The sequence below is a fragment of the Nannospalax galili genome, unplaced genomic scaffold (assembly GCF_000622305.1).
Source record: "Nannospalax galili isolate Female #2095 unplaced genomic scaffold, S.galili_v1.0 scaffold751, whole genome shotgun sequence".
In the NCBI taxonomy this organism is placed as follows: Eukaryota; Metazoa; Chordata; class Mammalia; order Rodentia; family Spalacidae; genus Nannospalax; species Nannospalax galili.
Window position 1 is genome coordinate 3,450,165 of NW_008331125.1, and position 26,508 is coordinate 3,476,672.

Consider the following 26,508-nt stretch of genomic DNA (forward strand, 5'->3'; position numbering starts at 1 on the left):
AGCCTTCATTAGTCCTCATAATTGGGGGCAGAGATTATGTGTGTGCATGTATGTGTATGTACTGTGTACACACATGTGGATGCCAGAGGCCAATGTGGAATGTCTTCCTCAATCACTCTTTTTATTTTCTGAGACAAGGTCTCTCACCAAACTCAGAACTTACCAACTCAGCTCGAAGAGCTGGCCAGTGAAGCCCAGGGATTCTCCTGTCTCCATCTTCCTGGCTCTGGGATTACAAGGTATATGCCAAGGAACCCAGCTTTTTTGGGGGGGTGGGGTTCTTTTTTTGAGACAGGGTCTCCCTGTCGCCCCAGCTGGCCTGGAACTCACAGAGATCTCCCTGCCTCTGCCTCCCAAGTGCTGGGAGGGGATCCAAGCTCAGGTCTTTATGCTTGAGCAGAAAGAACTTTACCATCTGAGCCAGCTCCTCAGCCCTGAGTTCTCAACACTTTTGTAGACCTTCTTAAACCAGGTGTAAAAGAATGAAAAAAAAAAAAAAAAAAAAAAGAAAAAAAGAATGAAATCCTAATGCCTTAAGGCACCCATGGTTTGTATTGTTAACTTTTGCTTATCTATAATTGCATTCGCTATATAACTTCCTCCATATGACTGTGAAAAGAGATACTCAAGATTTTGTGGCTGGTAATTTTAATGAAGAACCCTAATGGGAAATAGCCTTTAGCAATAGAATTTAAAAATGGCTTTGCTAATGACTACAGTAGTTACATTTAACTCAAGTACGTCTCTCATCCTGCTTAATGTGACATTTTATAGCAATTTACAGTACTATAATAAATAAATATAGTATAATATAGTAATTTTATAGTAATCTATAAATTAAGTATTTCCTATATGTCAAGTACTAGCATTAGTATCTTTTAGGCATTATATTATATAGACATGGTAAGACTCTTGTGATATTATCTTCATTTCATAGACAACAAAACTTAGAAGTCAAGTATCTTATTCAAAAAATGTCATTAACTAAACTGCAAGCTTAGCCCGGCATCCAAATAATTTCTATGTGATTTAAATACTGCAACATATTCTATTTTCTTAGGATGAACAAAATGTCGTTTCATAAGCCAAAACCCAGTTTGATTCCCAGCACCCACATGGTGGCTAACAACCAATCTATAACTCCAGTTTCAGGGATTTTAACGCCGTCTTTTGACTTCTGTGGGCAATGGATGACATGGATGCACCTACCTACATACAAACACTTATAAAATAATAAAATATTAAAAAAATAACCAAGAATAATTTCAGTACAGAGCAAAACAATTTCAAGAAATAAGACTAACTTTCTGATTCTCACTTGGTAGTAATACAATAAAGATTTGCATGATTGAAATGTAGTAAAATACTATGAACTCTAATGTATTGAAATGGAAAAATGTAACCACATTCTAGGAGAGAGAAAAGTCATGAATAGAGTCTTAATTATATAACACGTTCCTACTCATTTTACTAATTTTAATATTTTATGTGTATGCGTGTATTGCCTGCATGTAGATAAGTGTACCCGTGTTGTGCAATGCTTACGGAGGACAGAAGAGGCTGGAACTGGAGTTACGGACAGTTGTTTGCCATGTGCGTACTGGGATTCAAACCCGGGTCTTCTGCAAGAACAGTCAGTGTTCTTAACCGCTGAGCCATCTCTCCAGCCCCCCATTTTTCTAAAACAACTCTAAACATTATATTCTTAAATAATATACAACTTTATTTTGTAAATTCAAAGAACAATATAAGAAAATTTGCCCTGTTAGGTTTTGAGGGTTTTTAAAATTTGTTGTGATATAGGGTCTCGTGTAGGTCAGAATAGCTTGCAACTGCAGATCCTCCTGCAACTTCATCAAATGTTGGGATTACAGGCGTGTGCCACCATGCCTGGTTCCCCTATTAGGTATAGCATAATAAATACTTCTCTAATACAGTGTTAGATTTCAAATTTCAAAATGTAGAAACAGTTCTCATACCTATTTGCATATCTTAATGTATTAAGAGTATTTTCACAGGATGCCATTCCTGGAGAGATTGTGGCAATCTATAAGGGTGAAAAAAATGGAAACATAAAATCATAAATGATCAAGACAATAATCCTGACAAATAGCTTATTTAGGTCTAATCTTACAACAGCTATTATCTGACCTCTAAGATCTGTCTATCTAGTACACATGTAATCACATAATAAAATCCAGGTAAAAATATAAACAACTCTCTGAAGCCTTCAGAAAGTTATTAAAATCTAGCAGAAAATGAAGGCAAACATTTAAAGAAGGAACAACAGACTGTCCCTCACTCCTATTTTTTAAAGAGCATTCTGCTGAAAAGAAAGCCCTACTGATGTCACCTAGGATCACTAAGTCTCATCAGAAACATCTAGTATCACTGATTAAGAAGCTGGAAGGCACAGTCTGAGAGCTGGGACCACAGCAGCTGGAAAACTGAAACTGTCCTAGAAGAGAAATACTGAGAGAAACTCAAAATTCTATACAAAATTGCCCAATCTTTGGTTGACCACTGAGCTAGTAATATACAAAACTATAAGCAACATAGATAAATGTATGAAGAGACTACAGTTTGTTACTAACCTTACCAAGGAAATAAGAATTGGGAGTAAGTTAACTTCTGTTAAAATAATAAGCCAGAATAAGAGAATCTAGAGTTTGGGGGCTGGAGAGGTGGCTCAGTGGTTACGAACACTGGCTGCTCTTGGAAAGGACCTGGGTTCAGTTCCCAGCACCCATACAGTGGCAAACAACTGTCCATAACTTCAGTTCCAGGGGATCTGATGTCCTCTTCTGGCTTTTGCAGGCATTGCAACATGTGGTGTACATACGTACATGTAGGCAAAACACATATAAAGTAAAATTTTAAAAAAGAGAATTTAGAGTTTTTATGATGTATCCTGATGTTGAAATTAGAATTATAGCTGTAATATAATACTTTTCATCAGACTGGCATCACATTTTAACATCACTGTCTCTCAAAAGAGAAGACTAATTAATTGTAATTAACACCTAAAACTCATACAAATATTTTGTAGTTATTCTTTGAGGAGTTAAGATAAAAAAACAAAAATAAACTTACCATGCAAGTACGGGAATTTTCACCTATGAATGAATCTCTTAACACCTGAGTGAGTTTACTTGCTCGAAAAGGAGTATGAGGCTTATTTCTTCCTAAGGCTCTGATGCACTCCTGAAAATTAAGAAAATATTTTCTTATAGTTTAGGTTTTGTTACAAAGAGTGACTTTAATCAACAATTTTAAGATGTTTCCTACTTGCTGACATCTAAGGGCTGATAAGCTCTGAAAATTCTAAGTTTTACAGCATTTAAAGATGTTTTCTTAAATGTTGAGTCAAGAAAATGAATGGCAACAAAAGCAAACCTTCATCACAAAAACCCCACAAAAAAAATGAAACCTCTGAAAACTATAACCAGTGTTTAAAAGTCCAGGCAACAGGAAAGCTATAAAAGTTGAAATTTAAAAACAGTGGCATCCCAAAAGAAAAAATATAACCTCAGTGAAAGCCATTCCATGTTTTTCTAAGAAACCATTTCTTAGCTCAATTCCATAGTTTTGTCCCCTGAAGAAAGCCTAGCTGATGACAGGCCTTTAGAATCTAGTTAATTAGCCTCAGAATTGGCCTCAATTGTTGACTCACATCCTTTATCTCATCTAAAAAGAATGAATAATGTATGTAAGGAAAAATTCTATATACAATTCAGTCTACTACAAGTGTAACAACTACGTTTGAAATTCTTTTTATTAGGTAAAACGCTATTTATTTTTACAACCAAGTAAGCAAAATTAGAATCAAAGGTAAACAAACTTTAATAATTAAATATATTTTATTTACCTTGAGTGCTAAAAGGCTTTTATTAATTTCAGCACCTTCAAGCCTAGTTTGTCTGTCTGCACTGGACGTATCAGCTCCTCTTTCATTCCCAGCCAAATCAATGAGAGAAAACTTGCCATGTAGTTTTCCTTTTCTTCTAAGAATAATCTGAAACACTGCATGACTCCGAGATGAATGTGCATTTGCAGATGTCTGACCAGATGTTCTACAATGTGATTAAGGACATCTTGATACATCAAAACTTTTATTTACATGTTAACCATAATATTTTCACTTTTCAAAAACAGCAACCAAAAAAAAAAAAAATCTATGTAGTCAGTTTACATCACTTAAACACAGAAGATACTGAGTTAATACCAGTTACATATAACTGATTCCTATCATTTATTCTGACATTTTTCCAACATATGTGCAGCATGTTATCAATATAATAGATGCTACTCAACTTGTCATGCAAAACTTTCATGAATGATGATTTTTACTTCCAAGGTATACTGAGAACCTCTTGGCTTTGTAGGCTATATCCACAGTATCTAAACTGAAGTCTCCCTTTTAGACTTACCTACAACTGTTGCCTATGTCAATGAGTTTCAGTACATCTTCCACACATTTGACTTCCCGTTCCTGTAGTCCTACCACTTGCACCTGCTGTTTTCCATCTTCTAGTACTCTTAATTTTGTTTTCCTATTTAGCAAGTCAAACACCTACAAAAAAATTCAAATAAGAAAACTAGCTCTTGGAAAAAAAAAAAAAACAAAAACACCCAGCTCTACTATTACCAGAACAATGTTCAATACTGACAGCTTTAAACACTTAAAAAGTCTCAAGATATAAACAATATTTGTAGCAAAAGAACCCCAATTTGATCCCCCCCAAAAAGTTGGGTGTGGTGGTATATGCCTGAAATTCCAGCACTGGGAAGGTAGTGATGAGAGAATCCCCGGGGCTCACAGGCCTGTCAGCCTATCTTAATTGGCAAGCCCCAGGTCCCAGTGACAGACATTGTCTCAAAATAAACAAGGTTGGGGGCTGGAGAGATGGCTCAGTGGTTAAGAGTACTGACTGCTCTTGCAGAGGACCTGCTTTCAGTTCCCAGCACCCACATGGCAGCTAACTGTCTGTAACTCCAGTTCCAGGGAATTCAATGCCCTCTTCTGGCCTCTGTGGGCAATGTGCACATGTAGTACTTGCATACATGCAGGCAAAATATTCATTCACATAAAATATGTGAATTAAAAAAAACACGAGGTTAGAGACAGCTCTTGAGAAATGACACCAGAAGTTGACTTTTACATGTACACTTGTGTACACACACACTTACATAAATATGAACCCACATGCACTCACAAACCCACCCCCTGCACATATATATACACCCTCCCACACACATTAAAAAAAAGTCTCACATACCTTTCCACTATAAATTTCAAAAAAGGTTGCATATACTTGAAGTTCTAGTTTCTTGTAATTTGGCTTCTTCAGCATTAAAAAGACATCTCGAGCTGTCAAAAATTTCACATATAGGAAGTTGTTAGGATGCAACAAATATTTTTACTTTTAAAAAAATTTTTAGAAGACTCTTTAATAATTAAATAGTTGTAAAAGAAGCTATTCTCTTTCATTTCCATAAAAGTATACTATTATTTATTCTTGAAAGGGCCTCAGCATACAGTTCAGTTGGTAGAATCTTTGCTTAGCATGCATGAAGCTATAACTTTAGTCTACAGCACTGCAAAAAGCGGACATGGTGGAACACTCCTATTAACCCCAGCACTTAGGTAATGGAGGCAGGAGAATCGGAAGTTCAAGGTCATCCTCAGCTGCATACCAACATTGAGGCCAGCCTGAAATACATGATACCTTGTCTCAACAACAAAGAAGGGGGTATGGGAACAGGTAAGAATAAGGTTATTCTCATAACCAGATCAAAGAAAACCTTTTTACAATGCACTCATTAGTGATTTATACTAGTCTCCACATTACACTGATACAAAAATAATCAAGATTTTTGTCACCAAAAGCTTAATCTTATATTTCTTTTACTACTTTTTTTCTCTTTTTTGAGACAAGACCTCATATAGCCAAGACTGGTCTCAAATTTACTATGTAGCTGATGGTGACCCTGAATCCCAATCCTCTCGTTTCAGCCTTCCAAGAGCTGGGAATATAGGTTTATGTCACCATGCCTAGCATAACCTTCCATTTCTTTTCAAACAATCTGATAACCTACAATTCACCTAATAATATACTATGTATAGATGAATAATAAAACGCCTTATTTCAAACACATCTGAATATTTAAGAATACCAGAAAGTATGTACACTAAGAACACTTACCTGCTAATGCATAAATTCCTTTAGAACAATCTTGGTTCTTTCCTGAAAAGTCACCACCCATAGTCTACATTTGGAAAAGAAAATATGGTATAGACATTATTTAGGAATAAATCTTAAGAATTTAGGTCTTAGGTTTGGGATGATAGCTCAGTCAGTAAAGTGCTTGCCATGCAAACACAAGATTTGAGTTCTATCTTTCAGAACCCACGTGGAGAAAGCAGGTGTAATAGTGTACATGTGCAATCCCAGTGCTAGGAAGGTGGAGATGAGCAGCTCCTGGGGCCTAGTGGCCGGCCAGCCTAGCTTGCTTGGTAGTTCCAGGCCAATGAGAAACCTGGTCTTGAAAAACAAAGTGGATGGCACTGAGTAATGACACCCAAGATTGCCCTCTGGCCTCCACAGTACAAGCACACACATGCACAGACACTCACAAAGCAATTTAGGTCTTATACTCAATCTGTAAGGCAGAGATTGTAGACTATAACAAATTACTCACGTGAGTTTTTCCACTTCCAGTCTGCCCGTAAGCAAAGCATGTAGCCATTCCTCTTTCAAATATAGTTTCCACTAGCGGTCTAGCAGTAAACCTTATTTATTAAAATGAAAGTCAGAGTGTGTCACTGAATATTTAAGTTAAACAAGTAACTAAAGTAATACCAAACAACAAAGTCTATTTCATAAATAAAGCATATCCAGAGTTCAAACAAATCTTAGTTTAAAATATCAAGTATTAGATTGGTGCAAAAGAACTGCTGCTTTAGACCATGAATTATATGTCATTATAAATAGGTTCAAACATATCTTTATCAGTAGAAACAGGAACCATTATAATCACTTTTTTTGCCAATGGGAAATGTTTATTTCTTTTTTAAAAAAAATATTTATTATTTTTATGTGTATGAGTGTACTGCCTGCATGTATGTGAGTGCACCCATGTGGTGCAATGCCGCGGTCAGAAGAGGGCTTCGGATTCCCCTGGATCTGGAGTTAAGGATGGTTCGTAGCCACCATGTGGGTGCTGGGAATCGAACCCGGGTCCTCTGCACGAGCAGTTGGTGCTCTTAACCACTGAGCCCTCTCTCTAGCCCCCATATTTGTCTATTTCTATATCATATAAATCTGTGCTTTGGGATTCTATAAACTCCTGCAAAGTATTTTATGCATTCTGCTAGTTGTCAAAGTGTTTTCCTTGCAAAAAGCTGTTGAGATGTTTGAAGAGGTGGTGGTTGGCTGGCAAGAGGTCAGGTGAAAATGGTGGACAAGGCAAAATGTAGCCTCATTTGGATGGGGGCTCTTCTGTTGACCAAAGTCAGTGGCAGGCCTGGCAGCTTTGGATACATGGCACTGAATTGCTGAGCACACTTCTCAGATGTAATGGTTTCTCCAGAACTCAGAAAGCTGTGGTGGATCCGATCAGGAAGACTCCCCACCCCCAATATGACTTTGGAAAGTGCTTTGGAGTTTATTCTCAGTCTCTTAGGTCTCAGACTACTGAGCTGGTCATCGCACACAACCCACTTCTGTTGCATGTCACAATCAGCTTGAGAAAAGGCTCACTGTTGTATAAAGTAAGAGAGGACAATAGTTCAAAAAGAAATCTTTTGGTTAATTCACAAGGTACCCACTTATGGAGCCTTTTCACTTTGCTTCAAATGCTGAATGATGGTTGAAAGATCCATGATGAGTTCTTTGGCAACTTCTCATGTAGCTGTAAGAAGATCAGCTTCATTGGTTTCTCTCAAGAGGACACTGCCAACTTCTGATGGAACAGCACTATGCTTTCATCTTCAAGGCTCTCTTCTACTTTGCAAAATTTCTTGAACCACCAATACACTGTTATGTTCATTAGCAGTTCCAGGGCCAAATGTGTTGATGTTGCAAGGCATCTTTCTTATTTTATGACCCATTTTAAACTCAAATAAGAAAACCACTTGAATTTGCTTTTTGTCTAACATTATTTCACAGTATAAAATAAATAAAATGAACAGAGTATAAGTCATTAGCAAAAAGCAAAATGACAAAATAACATTCAAATGATGGATAACATAATTTGCATTTAATGAAATATACTCGGGGCTGGAGAGACGGCTCAGAAGTTAAGAGCACTGACTGCTCTTGCAGAGGACCCGGGTTTGATTCCCAGCACCCACATGGTGGCTACAAACCATCCTTAACTCCAGTTCCAGGGGAATCCAAAGCCCTCTCTTCTGACCTCCGCGGCACTGCACAACATGGGTGCACTCACATACATGCAGACAATACATTCATACACATTAAAAAAAAAAGAAAGAAATGTATTCAAGCCAGGCATAGTGTACACGCCTTTAGTTCCAGCACTCCAAAGGCAGAGGCACGTGGGTATCTGTGAGATCCAGGCCAGTCTGATCTTCATAGTGAGTTGAAGGTGAAGCTACAAGGAAACCCTGGCCCAACAAAACAAAACAAAAAACTGAATGTATTCAAATATCTAATGACCAATTGCAGGCAAAAACTGCAATTACTTTTACACCAACCTAATAAATTGTTTAAGGCTATTTTAAGGATAATTTCAAACAACAATTCATAAGATAGGAAGGGATAAGATAATACTTCTTCACTGAGAAGAGTACTAAAAGATGTGCTAGAAAATAAATCTACAAACAATATAGCTTTGCTAAATTTTTTTAGTGCAAAGTTCAAGGCACACAACAAAAAAGGGCAAGGAAAAGCTTCAGTCTAATGGAACTATGCGTAAGTCTGAAGAACAACTGGGTCCAAAAAAATTATGTACAGTTTCCTCAGGCATAAAAGAAGAAGCAAGTGTAAGAGCTACCTACTGGTAGCGGTAAGAAGCATAAATACAAGGTGAAACCCCAAATGTTTATTAGATCTATCACAAACACATCTGCATGATTACTTGAAAACTATTATAAAAGCCAAATGAACTTATACTTTATGGCAAAGGAGAAGTAGAAGAAGGGATTGAAAAAGAATTGCAGAGAGCTTAAAAAAAAAACCCATTTATGATTAACAATTTCCATCTTAAATACATACTTTATAATCTACCTAGTATTCCAGTGTTCTTTTTTTTTGGTCGTTTTGAGACAGGGTCTCCCTATAGGTCCAGTTATCCTGGAACTCACTATGTAGACTAGGCGGGCTGTGAACTCACAGAGATCCACCTGCCTCTGCCTCTGGAGTGCTGTGATCAAAGGTGTGTGCCACCATGCCCGGCAGTACTCCAATGTCCTTTAATTTTGTCCTAGTTTATTGGTCTAAGATCAATGAAGCTGGTCTTAATACAGTTCTTAGATTCTTATTAACTCTAATTTTTTGTTTTTTAGGCATTTTTTATAAAATACAATTGGAGAATAAAATGCAGCATTTGAAAATATTTATACATGGAATAAAATAGCAATGCTGCTAAAATCTATTATGCTTATTAGAAATGAGTACATGCTTGCAAAATGACAACTGAAAAATCTAACAAAAATCTGCAATACCCATGTATTTAATACATGCAACTTTGAATTATGTGTAAATTTAATATGTAAACAAGAATTTTATGTATTCAAACTATCATCAAACTTAAAAGTGATAAAAATAAAGCAAATGTAAATAGATTTATGTAACTTATTTACCTTATTTATAACATACGCTAAACAAAGACCTGGACAAATAAACCTCTAATTTTTGAAGCATTAAAGAAAGTGTGTGTTGGGGCTGGAGAGATGGCTCAGTGGTGAAAGAGCACTGGCTGCTCAGAGGACCCGGGTTCAATTCCCAGCACGCACATGGTGGCTAACAACCATCTGTAAGTCTAGTTCTGGGGGAATCCAATGCCTTCTTCTGACCTCCACAGGCACTGCATTACACAGGTGCATTTACACATATGCAGGCAATATACTCATACATATAAAAATAATAAAACATAAAAAATGTGTTAAAACTCAATACAGAATTTAATACATTTCCTCATTTAAACTCAGAATGAAAATGCACATTACACCTCTGGAGAGCTGTCAGGGAATTGATGGATGCAGTGTAAGAAGAGAACTTTAATTAATCTGAAATAAATCCACCTACCTGTACACCATTTCATTAGGAGCGGAGTCATCAAAGGCATAATCAAAACGAAATGTCTGGTTTTCTAAGTACCTTGTTAAGTCTACTTTTTGTTTGGGTTCATGTACCATTACAACATCTTTACTAGGGATTGTGATTACATCAAGATCTTTCATTTGAGTTTCTAAAAGAATAAGTGAAAATAAATATTCAGTAATTTTCACAGCTTTTAAACTAATGAATAAAAAATAATTTAGTTTTTTTAAAGTCCTTAAAAACTTAAAAATTGTGCATGTGGGGTGGGGTAGAGTGGGAGAGAGATGGGCTGCTGTGCAGGTACTTGTGTGGGGGTCAGACCACTTCTGAGACTCAGTTCTTTCCCTTCACAGTGTGGGTCCCAGGGATCAAACTCAGGTCATCAGGCTTGGTAGTAAGCACCTGTACTTGCTGAGCCATCTCATCGACCCTCAACTTTTCTTTTTTGAAATGTCTTACAACGTAATCCAGGCTGCTCTGGAATTCACAATCCTCCTCCCTCAAATTCCAGGTGTTAGGATTATAAGCATTTGCTACCATACCTGACTGATTTCTAAATTCAATTCTATACAAAGCTCATTAAGCATACCTTTTTTATTGAGAGGTCGTTTTCTTACACAAACACATATCCTATGTTCGTCAATCTAGGAATAAAAAAATGCTTTGTTTCACTGATTATAACTGCTACGTGAAACAATGAAAAGTAAACTACATAATATTTCCATGGTTTTTAGAAATTTATACACAGCATAAAGATAATAGTTAAGCTTTAAAAACAAATTAGTTTTGCACAAATTTTTATGGTTGTCAGACATAATTATTACTAAAATTCTGAGCACAGTAGAAACATTGTTTTTGACAAAACATTGCCTTAAAAATAATTTTGTGTAAAGTATTATTGTTCTTATCATTAAGTTCTTGTTAAGGAGGTAACATACTCATTTTAAGGTGTGTTGTATACAACAAAAATAAAAATTTCTGTTCTACAAAAATGGTATCTTTTCAGGTTGATTATAGGTAAAACTGTAGGCAAAGATCACTATAGGCAAAAAACAGGATTCTCACATTATCGAGCAAAATTGAATGAAAGACAATTTCTTCCCCCTTCCCAAAGATTTATTTTTAATTAAATGTGTGATGCCCATGTATAGATATGTGCCTGTGAGTGTTAAGTGAAGGTGAGTACAAATGCTCATGGGAATCACAGGCATTAGATCTCCCTGACATGGGTGCTAGGAACCTTGGGAACCAAACTTGAGTCCTCTACAAGAGCAGTGTGTGTCTTAATCACTGAGCCATCTCTGCTGCCCCATGAATGACAATTCTTATGTACATTAAAAAAAAATCAAATTATATTCAATACATTCTATCTTGAAATAAATCATTTTCTACCATCAGACCCATTTCAAAAAGTTTACCAATTTCCCTAATTTTAAAATATGAACCTAGGTGCAGAAGGTGAAACACCTGAAGGTGTGGCAAGGCCTAAAATATATGGGGATATGAGTTTATAGGTAACAATTCTATCAGATTCTATAACACATCAGCCTAATGCAAATATTCCTGTAACAAGATACTATGTATGTTAGATCAGATGGATTATTTTTCCTAAGTACTGTATTTACAAAAGTATTTTCATACTTGGGCAGGTAATGAAACTATTTTTCAGCACTGGAATTCTGGTCTACTGCAACCCTTAGGAACCATTACTTCTTACTAAGGTCATTTATTTAAAAATAAAACATTAAATATTGTATAACTGTATTGATTCAACAGCGAACCTAGAAATTTTATAGCCACTTTTGAAGGAGCTGTATCTTTCCTCTGGAAACTGTTATTGAGCATGTTAAAGTTGTAATGATATGCTTCTAAAAATAAAAGATGTAGGAAACAGCGTATCTTGAAATGGAGATCTTCTTTAAAGGGTTAAAACTCATTCAATTTTATATCTTACAGGGTCTATACTGAGTTCAATATTGTATAACCGTATTAATTCAACTGTGAACCTAAAAATTTACAGCCACTTTTGAAAGAGATGTATCCTTGCTCTAGAGTGTGTTACTGAATATGTTAAAGCTGTAATGAAATGCTTCTTCTAATCATGTGGTTATTAAATTTTTTAAAAAATTAAAAAAAATTCTTCAAAGCATAAAAATTTGCTCCTTAATAATTAGTAGATGTGAAAAACATTACCATTGAAATCTACCTGATGACTTTATATCCATGCTCAGATGCCAAGGAGCTCAGAAAGTAATTGACTGTGACTAGTAATAATCAGAGATTAGAAGCGCATGTGCAAACATCTTAGTGTCAGTTGCATTAAAAATGAATTTTTCCATATGAAACTGTATTTTAATAATGAAATGGAGATCTTTTTTAAAGGTTGAAACCTCATTTAATTTTATATCTTAAAGGGTTTATACTGAGTACAATATTGTATAACTGTATTAATTCAACTGTAAACCTAAAAATGTACAGCCAATCTTGAAACAGATGCATCTTAGCTCTGGAAATTGTTATTGAATATGTCAATTGCTGTTCTCATGAAATGCTTCTTCTAATTATGTGGTTATTAAATGAATAATTAAAAAAACATTAATAAAAAATTAGAATGATGGTAGGATACAGTCCAAAGCAAAGATGAAGTAGGCTCAGAACTGAGATCAAAGCCTAAGTGAAGGTCAGTAAGGAAACTAGGTCTCTTCATGTTACTCTTCTACTTGTTGCTCTGCCATTCTAATACAAGAAGGATTTGCTTGTGAAGAACACTTATGTGAGCAGAATCTTTAATATTCAAAATTATTTAAGATAAGCAAAGTAGGTATTTCTTGATTTTCTTCTGAAACTGGGGAATAAACCCCATAAGGAAAGAAAAAAAACGTACAGGCTGAATATAGTATGAATTTATTAAGTGTGAACTTTCTTACAGTATTACAGTTCTAGAGCAATACTAAAAAGAAAAGAACCTTACAGGGTCTGCTGTTGTTAATGGTCTGTAATCCAAACTTCCTCTGAAGTCCCTGATCATACACATAATTTCATAATTTGGATTTGTAGCATCAACATCCTATTAGAAAACAGAGGATTTGCCACTTACACTTGTGGTTCAAAATTTCAATCAATACAGTACCATTTGTTACAACCAAACTCAAACTAAAAATGTGATACAGTTTCCAAGTTCAAGTTTAATGTGTTCAAAATCACTTTCATACAAAAAACACAACGCTGGCTGGGCATGGTAGTGCACATCCTTAATCTCAGCACTTGTGAGGCAGAGTCAGGCAAGGCTTCTTGTGTACAAGGTTAGCCTGGTCTATAGATAAGTGTTCCTGGCCAGCCAGGGTTACAAAATGAGACCCCGTCTCAAAACAAAACAAAAACAAAAACAAAACCCACTACAATTCTGTTAGTCTACATGTAACCTGAGAACAAATTCCAAGGATTCTCCATTAAAACTACCATTGAGCTATTTCAAAAATCATTTATATACATTTACTTATCTCAGAAAATGTAGCAAGAGGAAGAGTACTCTAGAACACTAGCAAAGAACTTTGGAAAAGCTGAAATTCTTAGGAAAATGAATTCCACATTCAATTTCTTTAGATTTGTTTTATCTAGCATTCAGTAAAATAACATGGATCCACTGATGTTCATTTATCTTTTGTTGACCAAAAACAACCAAAAAGCAATATAACACAGAACTGAGAAAGCACAAGCCAACATAATCTGTGTGCTTTATTTTTTGGAGTTAGGGTCTCATGTAGCCCAGGCTGACCTCTATCTCCCAATCCTCCTGCCTCCACCTTCCAAAAACTGGGAGGGTGTGCCATAACACCCAGTTCAAAATCAAGAGAATTTTTTAAAACTTAAAAAAAATTCAAAGTATTGAATGCTGACTGCAATTTACTTTTTTTCTTCAATACTGTCAAAGTTCTGATTAAGTTATAAACAGCAACAGTCAACAGCCTCCTTAGCCACAAATAATAAATTAATATTCAAGTCAGATATTTTTCATTCATGATATTCAGACTGCTTGGAAGAGAAATGTCAAAACTGTTACTGAGATTTATTTTCAACTCATCTTTTAGAAAAGAGTATCATTTATGTCAGCTGAGAAGCAGAATGTGAAGTGTGAGTTACGAGATCTTAGAAAGATATTTAAGAATTAGGCAGTACCTACAGGAAACACCAGGTGGCATCTATGCTGAGTGTAAGTAAATGTGTTTTGTGTACTTGTTTGGCCTTGGAGTCAGGGTCTCAGGTTGGCTAGGCTTGCCTCAAACTTGCTCCGCAGCTGAGATACTTCGTATCCTCCTGCCTTTACCTGTCAAGTGCTGGGAGTAGAGATGTGGTCCACCATGCCTGACTTTATTTATTTCATCTAGATATTCTCAAGTAACTTTCTGATTTATTCAAGTTGCATATTGGGCTTACAATTCCAAAACACAACATACGAACTGGTAAGCCTAACATAATTAAGGACATTTGAAGATACTATGAAATAAATTGATGGCATTTTTATAGGAAACAAATTCTGAGATTAAATAGAAACAATACATACAATTGATTAGAATAGTAACAAAATTTCTAATATGTAAAGATAGTTGTCTATGCAAATTTGAGTTATTAAATAGACTTATCATCTACAGAGAACAAAAGAGGAACACAATAGAGACCCATTCTCAGTATCTAGTATAAATCAAAACACAAAATTATTTCTCTTTTCACTATGCTATGCTGAATTTAATCATGGTAAAACAATAGTAAACTTTATTCTTATAATCATACTTACTGAGGCACTTTTCCAAATCTTTATTTTTAACTGTTTCTAAATCAAAAGCCTACGATTTTTCAATGTTACAATAGGCACTTTAGAATTCTACATACAACTGCTTACTACTCAAGATAGAACAAACTAATAAAAATCTGTCACAGTAATTTGTTTTCACAACATTTTAAATATTTTTCAGTATCAATTTAAGGAATTCTTCAAGTTTTTTAAGTCAACTATCTTCATTGTTGTAATATAACCAATGTCCAGAAAAAAAATACACAAGTTTATGTTACAAACCTGGGCTCTTTTTTCTCTAAGTTCTTGCTGTTGCAATCGCCTTTTTTCTCGTTTTTCTTGTAATTTTTCTACTTCTTTCACACAATTAGACTTTCTACGTGCTAAAAGAAAAAGATGAGTTGTAAAAGCATAGTTTTCTTTTTTAGAGTATTATACTTAACATAAATTTTATGACTAATTTCAGCACATACACATAAAAAGATTCACAGTGATAAAGCATGCCTATTACAGCTAGTTGAACTTCACTTACGAGCTGCTTTAACAAAACTAGGAACAGGACAATATACAGATGAGTCAAGAAAAGTGACTCAAACACATGGATACATGTCATCTCTTGGTTTTGCATAATAGGCTTTTGCATTGAAAAAACTAATTAGTATATAACTTTGTTCCAGAACATTAAAAAAATTATCACCTAGCCAGAATTTTAAATTCAAAAGTGAATCATTGTTATAACTGCATGAAAAATTTTATTCTCCAAAATACATTTTAAAAACCAATTAATAGAACAAAGTACTACAAAAAATTTGAAATTTGTTGGTAAAATGAACTCTGTAGCCAAATTTGTAATTAAACTGTTTACCATTTGGAAACTTAAAAGGATGACCAAAGAGAATACATGTATGCCTAAAATGACTAAATCCTTGATACATGATTTACATACAAGGGGGTCCAAATTCCTTTTTTGCAGCTTGAACTGGAGATATATCTGAAACACTACCATTCTGTTGTGTAGAGGACGACTGTTCAGGAAGCTGACTAGGCCGTGCGCGTGCTGAACCAACCACTATAAAAAATTTTAATTCAGAAAAGAAAATTAATAAAAGCTAACTATGGGAAAAGGAACAGACACCTCAAAAACAAATCTGATACATACATACATATATACTGCACTTAAACCAGGCATAGTGGCTCATGTCTATAATCCCAGCACTTGGTAGGATAAGGCTGGAAGACACACAAATTATGAGGCAAGCCTAGGTTATAGTGAGACCTTGCCTCAAAAAAACTAAATAAATAAACTGCATTTAGCAAACTGCCAAGCTTTTCTATAGTCTATAAAGCATTCAATTCTGTTTAATAAACTGACTCAACTAAAAGAAGTTTTCAAAGTAATATTTGCATCAGAACACAGAGGCAGGAGAACCTCTGTGAGTTCCAAGCCAGCTAGGGCTATACAGTAAGACCTTGTCTCAACAAACAAAAACAAAATGCTATGTGTAGATTTAATTTCCATCAGTGTACACCAGGCTACAAAACTAATCATTCACCTAAAAACCAAAGTTAAACTGACTTTTAATAATCATTTTTGAAACATGTACATGAAACCCATGTCTTATGGTTTCAGAATGCAAAGACAAATATTTCCTCAGAGTATATGTGCAAAATTCATTCTCAAAAATTTATACTATTCAGATATACAGAAAGCAAACCTGTAAAGTACTTTCAATCTTCTTTATATTCCAGATTCTATTCTTTTCTCAACAATATGCAAATATTCAGTAGACTAGTTCCCCACTGTAAATGTTTTATAAAAATGGAAAAAGGATCTTGAAATTAAATATAAATAGAAAGCTGGGTATGAGCTGGTGCGGGCCTGTAATTCCGACACTTGGGAGAGGGCAGTAAGATAATCAGGAGTTCAAGGTCATTCTCTGCTGCCTATCGAGTTCAAGACCAATCTGGGCTATATACATATAATTTTAAAGAAAAATAAATTCTAATAAAACTCAAAGAGTGGTGTTTGAAGGAAGCACTCTCCTCTTTCCTCCTCTATTTCTAATCTCTGATGCTTCTGGTTCACCTTGTACTACCATCCATGCAGTAAGAGAAATGTAATTATACAATAATTCTAAACTGCTTAATGGTAAAAAAGTCACTACATTCTACACATCCTGGCTGAAAGTATATGAAACTTGACGTCAACTATAATTTATGTGCACTTGAATTTTCTTTTGCTGACTCTAACCATTTCTTGGAAGCCTCTTAGAAAATTATGGTTAAATTTGTGATGAATAAAAACTTACATATTTTGTTAGGTTTATAATCTTCACATAACATTATTATTATTTTTTTTCTTTTTGAGACAGGGTCTCCCTGTAGCCCCAGCTGTCCTGGAACTCACTATGTAGACCAGGCTGGCCTTGAACTCACAGAGATCCGCCTGTCTCTGCCTCCTGAGTGCTGGGATTAAAGGCGTGGGCCACCACGCTTGGCTACACTTACATTTTTTAAATGTTTTGTTTCTTTATTTTGGAGAAAGGGTGCTTCCAACTTGTAGGGAATCTTCTTGCTTCTGCCTTCTTTTTAAAAAATTTATTTATTTATTATTCCAAAGACAGGCAACTTTTAACACATTTTTCCAGAAATAACTTGAAGCAGGTTACATAAAAATATATATACAATATATATGTGTAGTGGCGCATACCTTTAATCCCAGTACTCAGGAGGCAGAGGCAGGCTGATATCTGTGAGTTTGAGGCTAGCCTGGTCTACATAGCAAGTTTCAGGCCAGCTGGGACTACAGGGAGACTGTCTCAAAAATTCCAAAATAAATAAATATAAATAAAAAAATAGGCAGATAATGAAGTGTAAGGGGGGGAGGAATAGGAATAAGAAATCAAAGATCAAAGGATTTGCCAACGTGGGGTCAACTTTGGTGGAATAATGAAGGTTTCCATTAGCTCTGTTCTTTTCTCTTTTGCAAATCCTAACAAGTTTATTGGACTTGCTAACAGAGCATAGGGTGGGGGTTTATTTACAGACGAGTGCCCCCCCCCACTCCCCATTCATGGCTTCACACTCAAATATAGATCCTGTGACTTCTGGACAGCTGCACAAAATGGTGAGAGGTGCCTAATGGCATTCTCCACTTATATATCCTTAGCCCCCTCCCCCACATGCAGCTAAGGTCGACTGATTGGGTGGGAGGAGTAACTGACTCCCCCATCGACTTGAAGAGCACAGGAAGGAGGTGCGACTATAACTTGCGGGCATAGTGGTCAGAGGACACTTCCAGTTAACACTCCACCCCTTCCTCTGGCTCTTATATTCTTTCTGCCAACCTCTTCCACAAAAGTGCCTGAGCCTTGGAGGGGGTGAAAAATTATTTTTATTTTATGTGAATGAGTATATCGCCTGCACATATGTAAGCGCATCTGTGTTGTGCAATGTTTGCAGAGGTCAGAAGAGGGCAGCGGATTCCCTGGAACTGGAGTTACAGATGGATGTTAGCTGTCATGTGGGTAACCAAACGCAGGTCCTCTGCAAGAGCAGCCAGTGCTCTTAACTGTGGAGTCATCTCTTCAGTCTCCTTGGCTCTGCATTCCTAGTGCTGGAATTACAGGCATGCCTCACCATGCCTGGCTTATATTTTTTAAATTAAAGAAATATTACTACTGCCATTGTTCTATTAGGAAATTAGGAAAATATCAATCTTAAAATTAGCCATGTAAAGTTTAAACAAATAATATCAAGAGTAATATTTACTTTTGATATGCCTCAATAAGGCCATACTAGAAAGGTCGAAAGGCAAGACTAAGGACAAAGTTTTGCTTTACCTCTATTATCTCTTGGAGGAGGAGGGTCATTCTTAATAGATGATGCCACAGTCCGTCGATTCTATGGAAGAAAATTATGTTCATTCTATTTTTTCTCTTTATTCCTCACATATATCCCTGTCTTAACTTCTTTTAATTAAATGAAAGCAGACAGGCAATGGTAAAATGAAGGTAAATGGAGAAAAACTACAAATAATCAAATAAGTGAGTACCGTATCAACATTCAGGTTCCTGTTCATTTAGCTTTTATATAACCCTACGAAGTACTTTTTATTTTCTTAATTCTGAGCTCAGGTCAAGTGTAAAAACCTTCATATAAACAAAGTTCAGTAGTACTTTGCTCAGAAATGATCACATGAACACACACACACACACACACACACACACACACACACACACCTAGACACAATGTTTCAAATTATTTTGTAGTTTTGCTTCTCAGAACGATAGCAATCATGCATCAAAGCAGAATGGAAGGTCTGCTGATGCTCAGATTTGGCTATTTTCATCATAGATCCACTTCCATGAGAGCAGATCTCAGAGAAAGTATTATTGCTACTGCCATTTCTTAGATGAGAAACTGCGGTAAAGTGAGGGTAAATAACTACAATATAGCATTGTCTTACCAAACCTAGGTACAGGCTGAATATCTCTTATCTGAAATGCTTATGAACAGACGTGTTTCAAATTTCTTCATGTTTAGAAATATCTAAATAATATCTAATCACATGCACGTGTGCGCACACACTTGTGTCTAAATTAATTATTTTGGGAAAGGTACCTAAGTTTAAATGCAAATTCATCTATGGTTCATACATACCTTAAATATACATAGGCTCAAGATCATTGTGTATGCATGTGTGGTAGATTCACACGTGTGGGGGTGTGCAGAGCCCAGAAAAATACAATGGGTATTCTGTTGTCATCATCTCCTTATTCCCTTAAAACAGGGTCTCTCACTGACCCTGGAACTAGACTGTCTGAGCAAGCCCCAGTGATCCTCTGGTCTCTGTCTCCCAGAGCTGTGGTTACAGGTGTGTACACAACCCATCACCCCTGCTTTGTTTATTACAAGGTGCTGGAGATTTAAATTCAAGTCCTTGTGCTTTTGATGCAAGTGCTCTTACACACTTAGCCATGTACCCAACCCCCTGAATTTTATATATATTTGTAGTTCAGCTTTTTGAGACAGGGTCTCAGTAGATAGCCCTGGCTGGCCTTAAATTTAAGAGATCCGTCTGCCTCTGCTGCCCAAGTGCTAGGATTAGAGGTGTGTACAACCATGCCTGGCCTAATTTTATGTATTATTTTTTGATGTACCTCATTCTGACTGCAACTCATCACATGAGGTCTTGTATGGAATTTCCCACTTGTGGTCTGATGTTGGGTCTCAAAAATTTTGAATTTTGGGACTGACAAGGTGGTTCAGTGGGTAAAGGTGCTTGCTGCATAAGTCTGACAATGTGAGTTCAATGCCTGGATTACACAAAAAAATAGATGTGATGGAGCACATCTGTAATCCAAGTACTCCTGCAGTGAGATGGGACGCAGAGACCGAAGAATTGCCTGGAAGCTCACAGAGCTAGTTTGGAGTACATAGTACAGCAGAACAAGGACCCTGCTTGAGGCAGGAGGTGAGAACTAACCCCTGAAAGCTGTTCTTTGAACTCCCATGAGTAGCGCGTGTGCGCGCACACACACACACACACACACACACACACACACACAAACAAGTACTTTAAAATTTCAGATTTTGGAGCACTTTCAATTTGATTGGGGGTTAGTAGGATGTTCTATCTTTGGATCTCAGGAGGTAATTAACAGTATTAACTCTGGACAGAATTAAGTAGAGCCCCTCTGTTAAAGTGAAATATCAAAAGTATTACAAAACACTGCCAACTATACTAAAAAGGTTTCATTAAGAGTTTCAAAAACTTGGACACTACATAGATTAAGGCAACAAACTTTTGATCCTATTATTTAGTTACTAAGACTTCACTGGATTCACTTTTTTAAAAAAAAGCAAAACAAATAATTCAGTTACACTTGAGCCTGTTGCAAATTTTCATCAGATTAGGTTGTTTTTGGATAGTGGTATCTCTAGGAAGGGGGTCCAGAAATCAGTATTTTAAAAATTTTGCCAAGTGATTCTAATGCAAAGCAAAGGTTGGTAACAGCACACCAAGACAGGCCTGAGGATGTAACCCAGTGGTAGAATGTCAGGGCAACAGAAAATATGTGGGCTTGATCTCAGCATGGGCTAGGGAAGGGGTAGATAAAACTGCCAACCCATTAAGGCTTTGAAGTTATATATGGAAACAATTCATTCACACTAAGGATCTCTAAGCAGTGATTCTCACTACACTAAAGTTGTATGAACTGATATTCACATACAGAATTTACAAAGCAGAGCCACTTTGCAATACTGTCTATGATACTACATTTGCAGATGCCAGTGAAGTTCACATACTGTGACTATGTTCACATACACAGTTTACAAAGTAGAGCACTTTGCGATGTTGTCTATAATACTACATTTGCAGATGAAGATTCAGAGGAACCACAACGCTCAGACAGGACTTAATGGTGATACAAAATATGACAGCTTCTTTGTAAAATGACTTGTGATTTCTTTAAAAAGGTGGGCAGATGCCATAATATGAAGGCTAACAACCATCTGTAACTCCAGTTGCAGGAGGATCTGACACCCTCTTCTGACCTCTATGGGCAGCACATGCATGTGGTATACTTATACACATGCAGGCAAAATGCTCATATACATGAAAAATTTAAAAAAAACCCAAACCAATAAAAACACTAGGCCTTTAACTTTTGTAGAGATAAAGCTGCTAGGGGGATATAACATTGCTTTAAAGTTGCTCCTCACCAATAATATACATGTAGTTAAATTATCTCTTACCATTTCTCATATTCACATACATAGCAGAATTACAATTTCAAAAGATTACTAGAATATTATTTGTAATAAACAGCTATTGTCAGTCATATGCATTCACTCAACGAAATAGGAAAATAGTTCTGTTTCATATTTCCTAAGTTATTCTCACAAAAAACCCCTCCTAACTAGGAAAGGAATTTCTATGATTTTATTTAATGATTATCATTAATTGTCAGCTGGACAACCTGGACTCATCAAGGTATGTGTGTAAACACATGGATACAAACAGTGGAAAGAACTTTTAAAAAACAAATCAATACTCAAGAACATATACTCCACATATTCTTCACACCCTACCAATTTTGAATCAGGACACACACACCCCCCTCTGGTCTAAATTTTTATCACTAACCTTTACAATTTTGTTTACTTTGGAGGAGGATGTTGAAGGTGGAGGTATTTCTGGACTGGGTTCAATCTCTTCATCAGGTACAAGGTCCGGGTTAAGTGAAAAGATGCTTTCCAAGTCAATCTGTTTAAAAAGTGTGAACCTTGAGAGGTTTTTTTTTTTTAAATAAATTTATAAAGCAAATGACTCTTAAATGATTTCAACCTAAAGTATATCATACTCTGCAAACTAGACTCTTTAGAACAATAATCCATACAATTTCTACTGTATTTTAAGAATTGCTACCACCCAAACTACACAATTGTTACAAATAGCAGCTTAGAAATTCTGTGAGCTGGTGAATGAACAACTTGATAAGTACAATCACGTAAGACCTATGAAAAGGAAGATTCTCCTTTGAGTATTTTTTTTTTGGTCTTTTTGAGATGAGTGAAGTTTTTTAATCATTTCAAAATTTTTTCAAGGAATGATACAGAGTATATGCACCATACAAAATGATAGTTTCCTAATTTTGTTTTACACTCAGAATCTTGACTAGAAATTATATTTAAGCTGGCAGTCATACCTCTTTGCCCTTTGTATCTCCATTTTCTATCCATTCGACAGTTACACTTTCATTATCTTCATTTAAAGATGTTACCATTGCTTGGTGTATTCGGCCTAAGTGGGAATAAAACATACATTTTAAAAACAATGAATTACAGCATTCTTAAACACAAATACAATTTTATCATTTGCATACACATACACTCATATATGCACATATAAGTACACCTGACTTTGTGGATTACCACACTCTCAAAATTAGAGGATGAACTTTGCCCATGGGGTCTATAAAATCAAGTCCAGGAATTCAAGGTATTAGAGAAGAACAAATATTTCCCTGATAATGGTCATACAGTGACACAAATGTCTAAAACTTGATGCCATTGAACAGTTCCAATGATTAGGAAGTTACCTTGCTATGATTCCAAACTGACTCTGGGGTACATAAAACAAAGATTGATAAGGTTCTGTGTTATACTATGCTAACATAAAATACTGTTTATGTAAAAATCACTTTAAATGGTATACTAGTCAAACTGAAGAAATTATCTCTGAATAGAGAAAAAATGAAGAGTCCTTAATCTCAATGTCGTCTTCTGTACGTTGCTTATCCAATCGAATACGCTTCTTTCTTTTTCTCCTGGTTCTACTCTTGCCATCTATAGAGAGGACATTAGACAGAATGCTTAAACATGTTTGTTTTCCCCTCTCCTAATGCACTGTGGGTCTTACCTATAATAACTACAGAGTTAAGTATTTGAAATCATTGCATACTATTCTGATTGTGATTTATGGTGGTCTCTTAGATTATATGTAAATTTTCACTATTATAAACACTGCCATGAACATTATAATATATAACTACATGTTTGCCAATTATTTCCTTAGGAAAAATTCCTAGAATCAGACAAACAGGTTTCTCATGTATTTATCACTTATTTCATGTCTCCATCTATTTGACTATAGTCAAGAATAAAAACTACTTTACACATTTATACAATCTACCTAATAAAATGCTGAACATATATGAAATTTTCATGTTTATTTCTTAAATGAAACTCTAGGGCATTTACAATTTACTTTAGGATAACTCACAGCATTTAAATCTCTATAACAAATATATACAAGACTGTTAATAATGTAATACTATGCAAGATAAGTATTATTGAAGAAAATATAGGCATTGCAAAAATTACTGTCAAGGGGCTAGAAAGATGGCTCAGCAGTTAAAGAGGATGCTTGTTCTTGTAGAGGACCTGGGTTCAATTCCCAGCACCCACACGGTGGCTAATAACCATCTGCAACTACAGTTCCAGGGGATCCAAAACCCTCTTCCTAGCCTCCCCAGCACTGAATGCATGTGATGCACTTACATACATGCAGGCAAAACACTTATACACATAAAATAAAAATTAAGTAAATAAATTATTAGTCACTACCTTTTCTAGGTGGGCCATATAAAAATTTGCAGACATCTTACAAAAATTCACATATTAGCTAGGCACAATGGTGCATACCTATAATCCCAACATTTGAAATGTAGAAGCAAGAAGTCAAGAGTTCAAGATTATCCTCAACTACATACGTGTTTGAGTATAGCCTGGGCTAAGAGACCGTCTCGAAATAAGTAAATAATTCAAATACTGAGAGTATTAAGTACTAGCAATTGATATATTGGTACTACTTTTTGCTTTGTTTTAGGCACAATGGTGCATACCTATAATCCCAACATTTGAAATGTAGAAGCAAGAAGTCAAGAGTTCAAGATTATCCTCAACTACATACGTGTTTGAGTATAGCCTGGGCTAAGAGACCGTCTCGAAATAAGTAAATAATTCAAATACTGAGAGTATTAAGTACTAGCAATTGATATATTGGTACTACTTTTTGCTTTGTTTTGTTTTTTTTGCCCACATGGTGGCTACGAACCATCCTTAACACCAGTTCCAGGGGAATCCGAAGCCCTCTTCTGACCTCCACACGATACGGGTGCACTCACATACATGTAGGCAATACACTCATACACATTTAAAAAAAATTAAAAAAAAAAAAAGAAAAAGGTTCCTTTGAACTCATGTAGTTGAGAATGACCTTAAACTTCTGATCCCCTAACCTCTATTTCTTGGATGCTGGGACGACAGGCATGTACTACCACATCTGGTTTTTTTTGTTGTTTGTTTTGTTTTTGATCTGAGGACCAAACGGAGGGCCTTGCACTTGCTAGGCAAGTGCTCTACCACTGAGGTAAATTCCCAACCCCCACCCCATTTTTAAGAACAAACAGAAAAAAACTACATACAGAGATGCTATTTCCATGGCAGTATATATATGTTGCTTTTCCTTAGCTATTAACTGGCTACTAATTTTAACAATTACATAGACAGCATGCATCAGGATTTAAATATTCCTTTTATTAAGAGTAATTAAGGGCTGGAGAGATGACTACAGTTCAAAGCACTTGCTATTTTGACAACCCCAGCTCCAGGGGATATGAGGACTACCAAAGGCGCGCACGCACACACACACACACGTACACGCACACAGGCATATACATAAATAATAAAATAAGCAACAACAAGAAAGAGCAGTTATATACAGATTGCCTCCCGCTTACATTTCCAACAGCAAGGTCTTACCCCTCTCTATCTCCAATGTTAAGCATTATCAATCTTAAACTTTTTTTACTAACCCGTTTTGAATTCAGATGTTTCTTTCTTTACACACTACCAAATCTGCTTGGTACAAGGTATCTATGTCTTTTGAGTAACCCCCACCCCCCCAGACATGAAAGTAGGAGGGGGCTTGTTGGCAAGAGTGGTTCAACAGCAGAGGGGGATGAAGGAGACAGTAGTGGGAGGTGTGTGTGAAAATGACCAAAACTCCAGGCTGGAGAGATGGCTCAGTGGTTAAGAACACTGGCTGTTCTTGCAGAAGACCTGGGTTCGAATCCCAGCACCCACATGACTGCTAACAACTGTAACTCCAGTTCAGGGGATCTGACAGCCTCTTCTGTCCTCTGTGGGCATTGCATGACATGGGTGCACTTATGTACATACAGGCAATACACTCATAGACATAAAATAAAAATATTAAAAAAAAAAGAAAATGACCAAAACTTGTTACATACATCTATGAAGCTATCAAAAACAGGGACATCTATGTCTGTACCTCTTGTACCACTACAATATTCTCCAAACTAGCCTCTCTGTTGCCAACCATTCTGGCCTTCATTCTGTTCTTCACACATAACCTGAATATTTCTGGTGAAAAACTAAATTGCAGTTGAGTATGTAGCACATATCTGTAATACCAGCACTAGGGAGGCAGAGGCAGGAGGATCAATTCAAGTCTGAGACCAGCCTGGGCTACATCATGACTTCCAGACTAGTCAAGGCTACAGAGGCCTTAAACACAGAACTTAAACAAAGACTCACAATCCATGAGGGATGGGGGATGATTCAGTGGTAAAAGCACCACTACACAAGCATGAGGACCTGAATTCAAATCCCCATAAACCCATGCAAAAAGCTAGGTATGGTTGCATGGCTATAAACCTAGAGCGGGGGCAGGGGGTACAGATGGGGGTGGGGTTAGGCAGAGACAGATTTGTTGGTCTCCAAAGTTCAAAGAAAGACCTTGTCTCAAGGGAATAAAGTGGAGAATGTTAGAGCAGGACATCTGACACTCTCCTCTGGCCTGTGTGCCAAAGACCACACAAACATTCACACAAAACTCCA

At 36.1% G+C, this 26,508-nt stretch overlaps 1 protein-coding gene and 1 non-coding gene across 6 annotated transcripts in view; both read right to left on the reverse strand.

Annotated features, from left to right (window-relative positions):
* Positions 1 to 26,508, reverse strand: part of Kif2a (kinesin family member 2A) — a 66,074-nt gene that overhangs the window by 12,697 nt on the left and 26,869 nt on the right. For 2 of the 5 annotated variants that reach the window (XM_029557883.1, XM_029557891.1), the window contains exons 2-16: positions 22,791 to 22,885; positions 22,229 to 22,348; positions 18,918 to 18,978; positions 16,079 to 16,144; positions 15,358 to 15,458; positions 13,258 to 13,353; positions 10,876 to 10,930; positions 10,272 to 10,434; positions 6,703 to 6,793; positions 6,207 to 6,270; positions 5,280 to 5,371; positions 4,431 to 4,573; positions 3,869 to 4,073; positions 3,094 to 3,204; positions 1,980 to 2,047 (exon numbers count right to left, since the gene is read on the reverse strand). In XM_029557883.1, the coding sequence (XP_029413743.1) occupies positions 1,980 to 2,047; positions 3,094 to 3,204; positions 3,869 to 4,073; positions 4,431 to 4,573; positions 5,280 to 5,371; positions 6,207 to 6,270; positions 6,703 to 6,793; positions 10,272 to 10,434; positions 10,876 to 10,930; positions 13,258 to 13,353; positions 15,358 to 15,458; positions 16,079 to 16,144; positions 18,918 to 18,978; positions 22,229 to 22,348; positions 22,791 to 22,885 (1,531 nt within the window). Of the gene's footprint in view, positions 1 to 1,979; positions 2,048 to 3,093; positions 3,205 to 3,868; positions 4,074 to 4,430; positions 4,574 to 5,279; positions 5,372 to 6,206; positions 6,271 to 6,702; positions 6,794 to 10,271; positions 10,435 to 10,875; positions 10,931 to 13,257; positions 13,354 to 15,357; positions 15,459 to 16,021; positions 16,145 to 18,917; positions 18,979 to 22,228; positions 22,349 to 22,790; positions 22,886 to 26,508 lie in introns of all 5 variants that reach the window. The other 3 variants (XM_008856336.3, XM_008856345.3, XM_029557889.1) reach the window with 2 other exon arrangements.
* Positions 19,354 to 19,434, reverse strand: LOC115068213. Its single transcript, XR_003847586.1, has one exon. It is a non-coding gene; the product is annotated as a small nucleolar RNA U2-19 (small nucleolar RNA).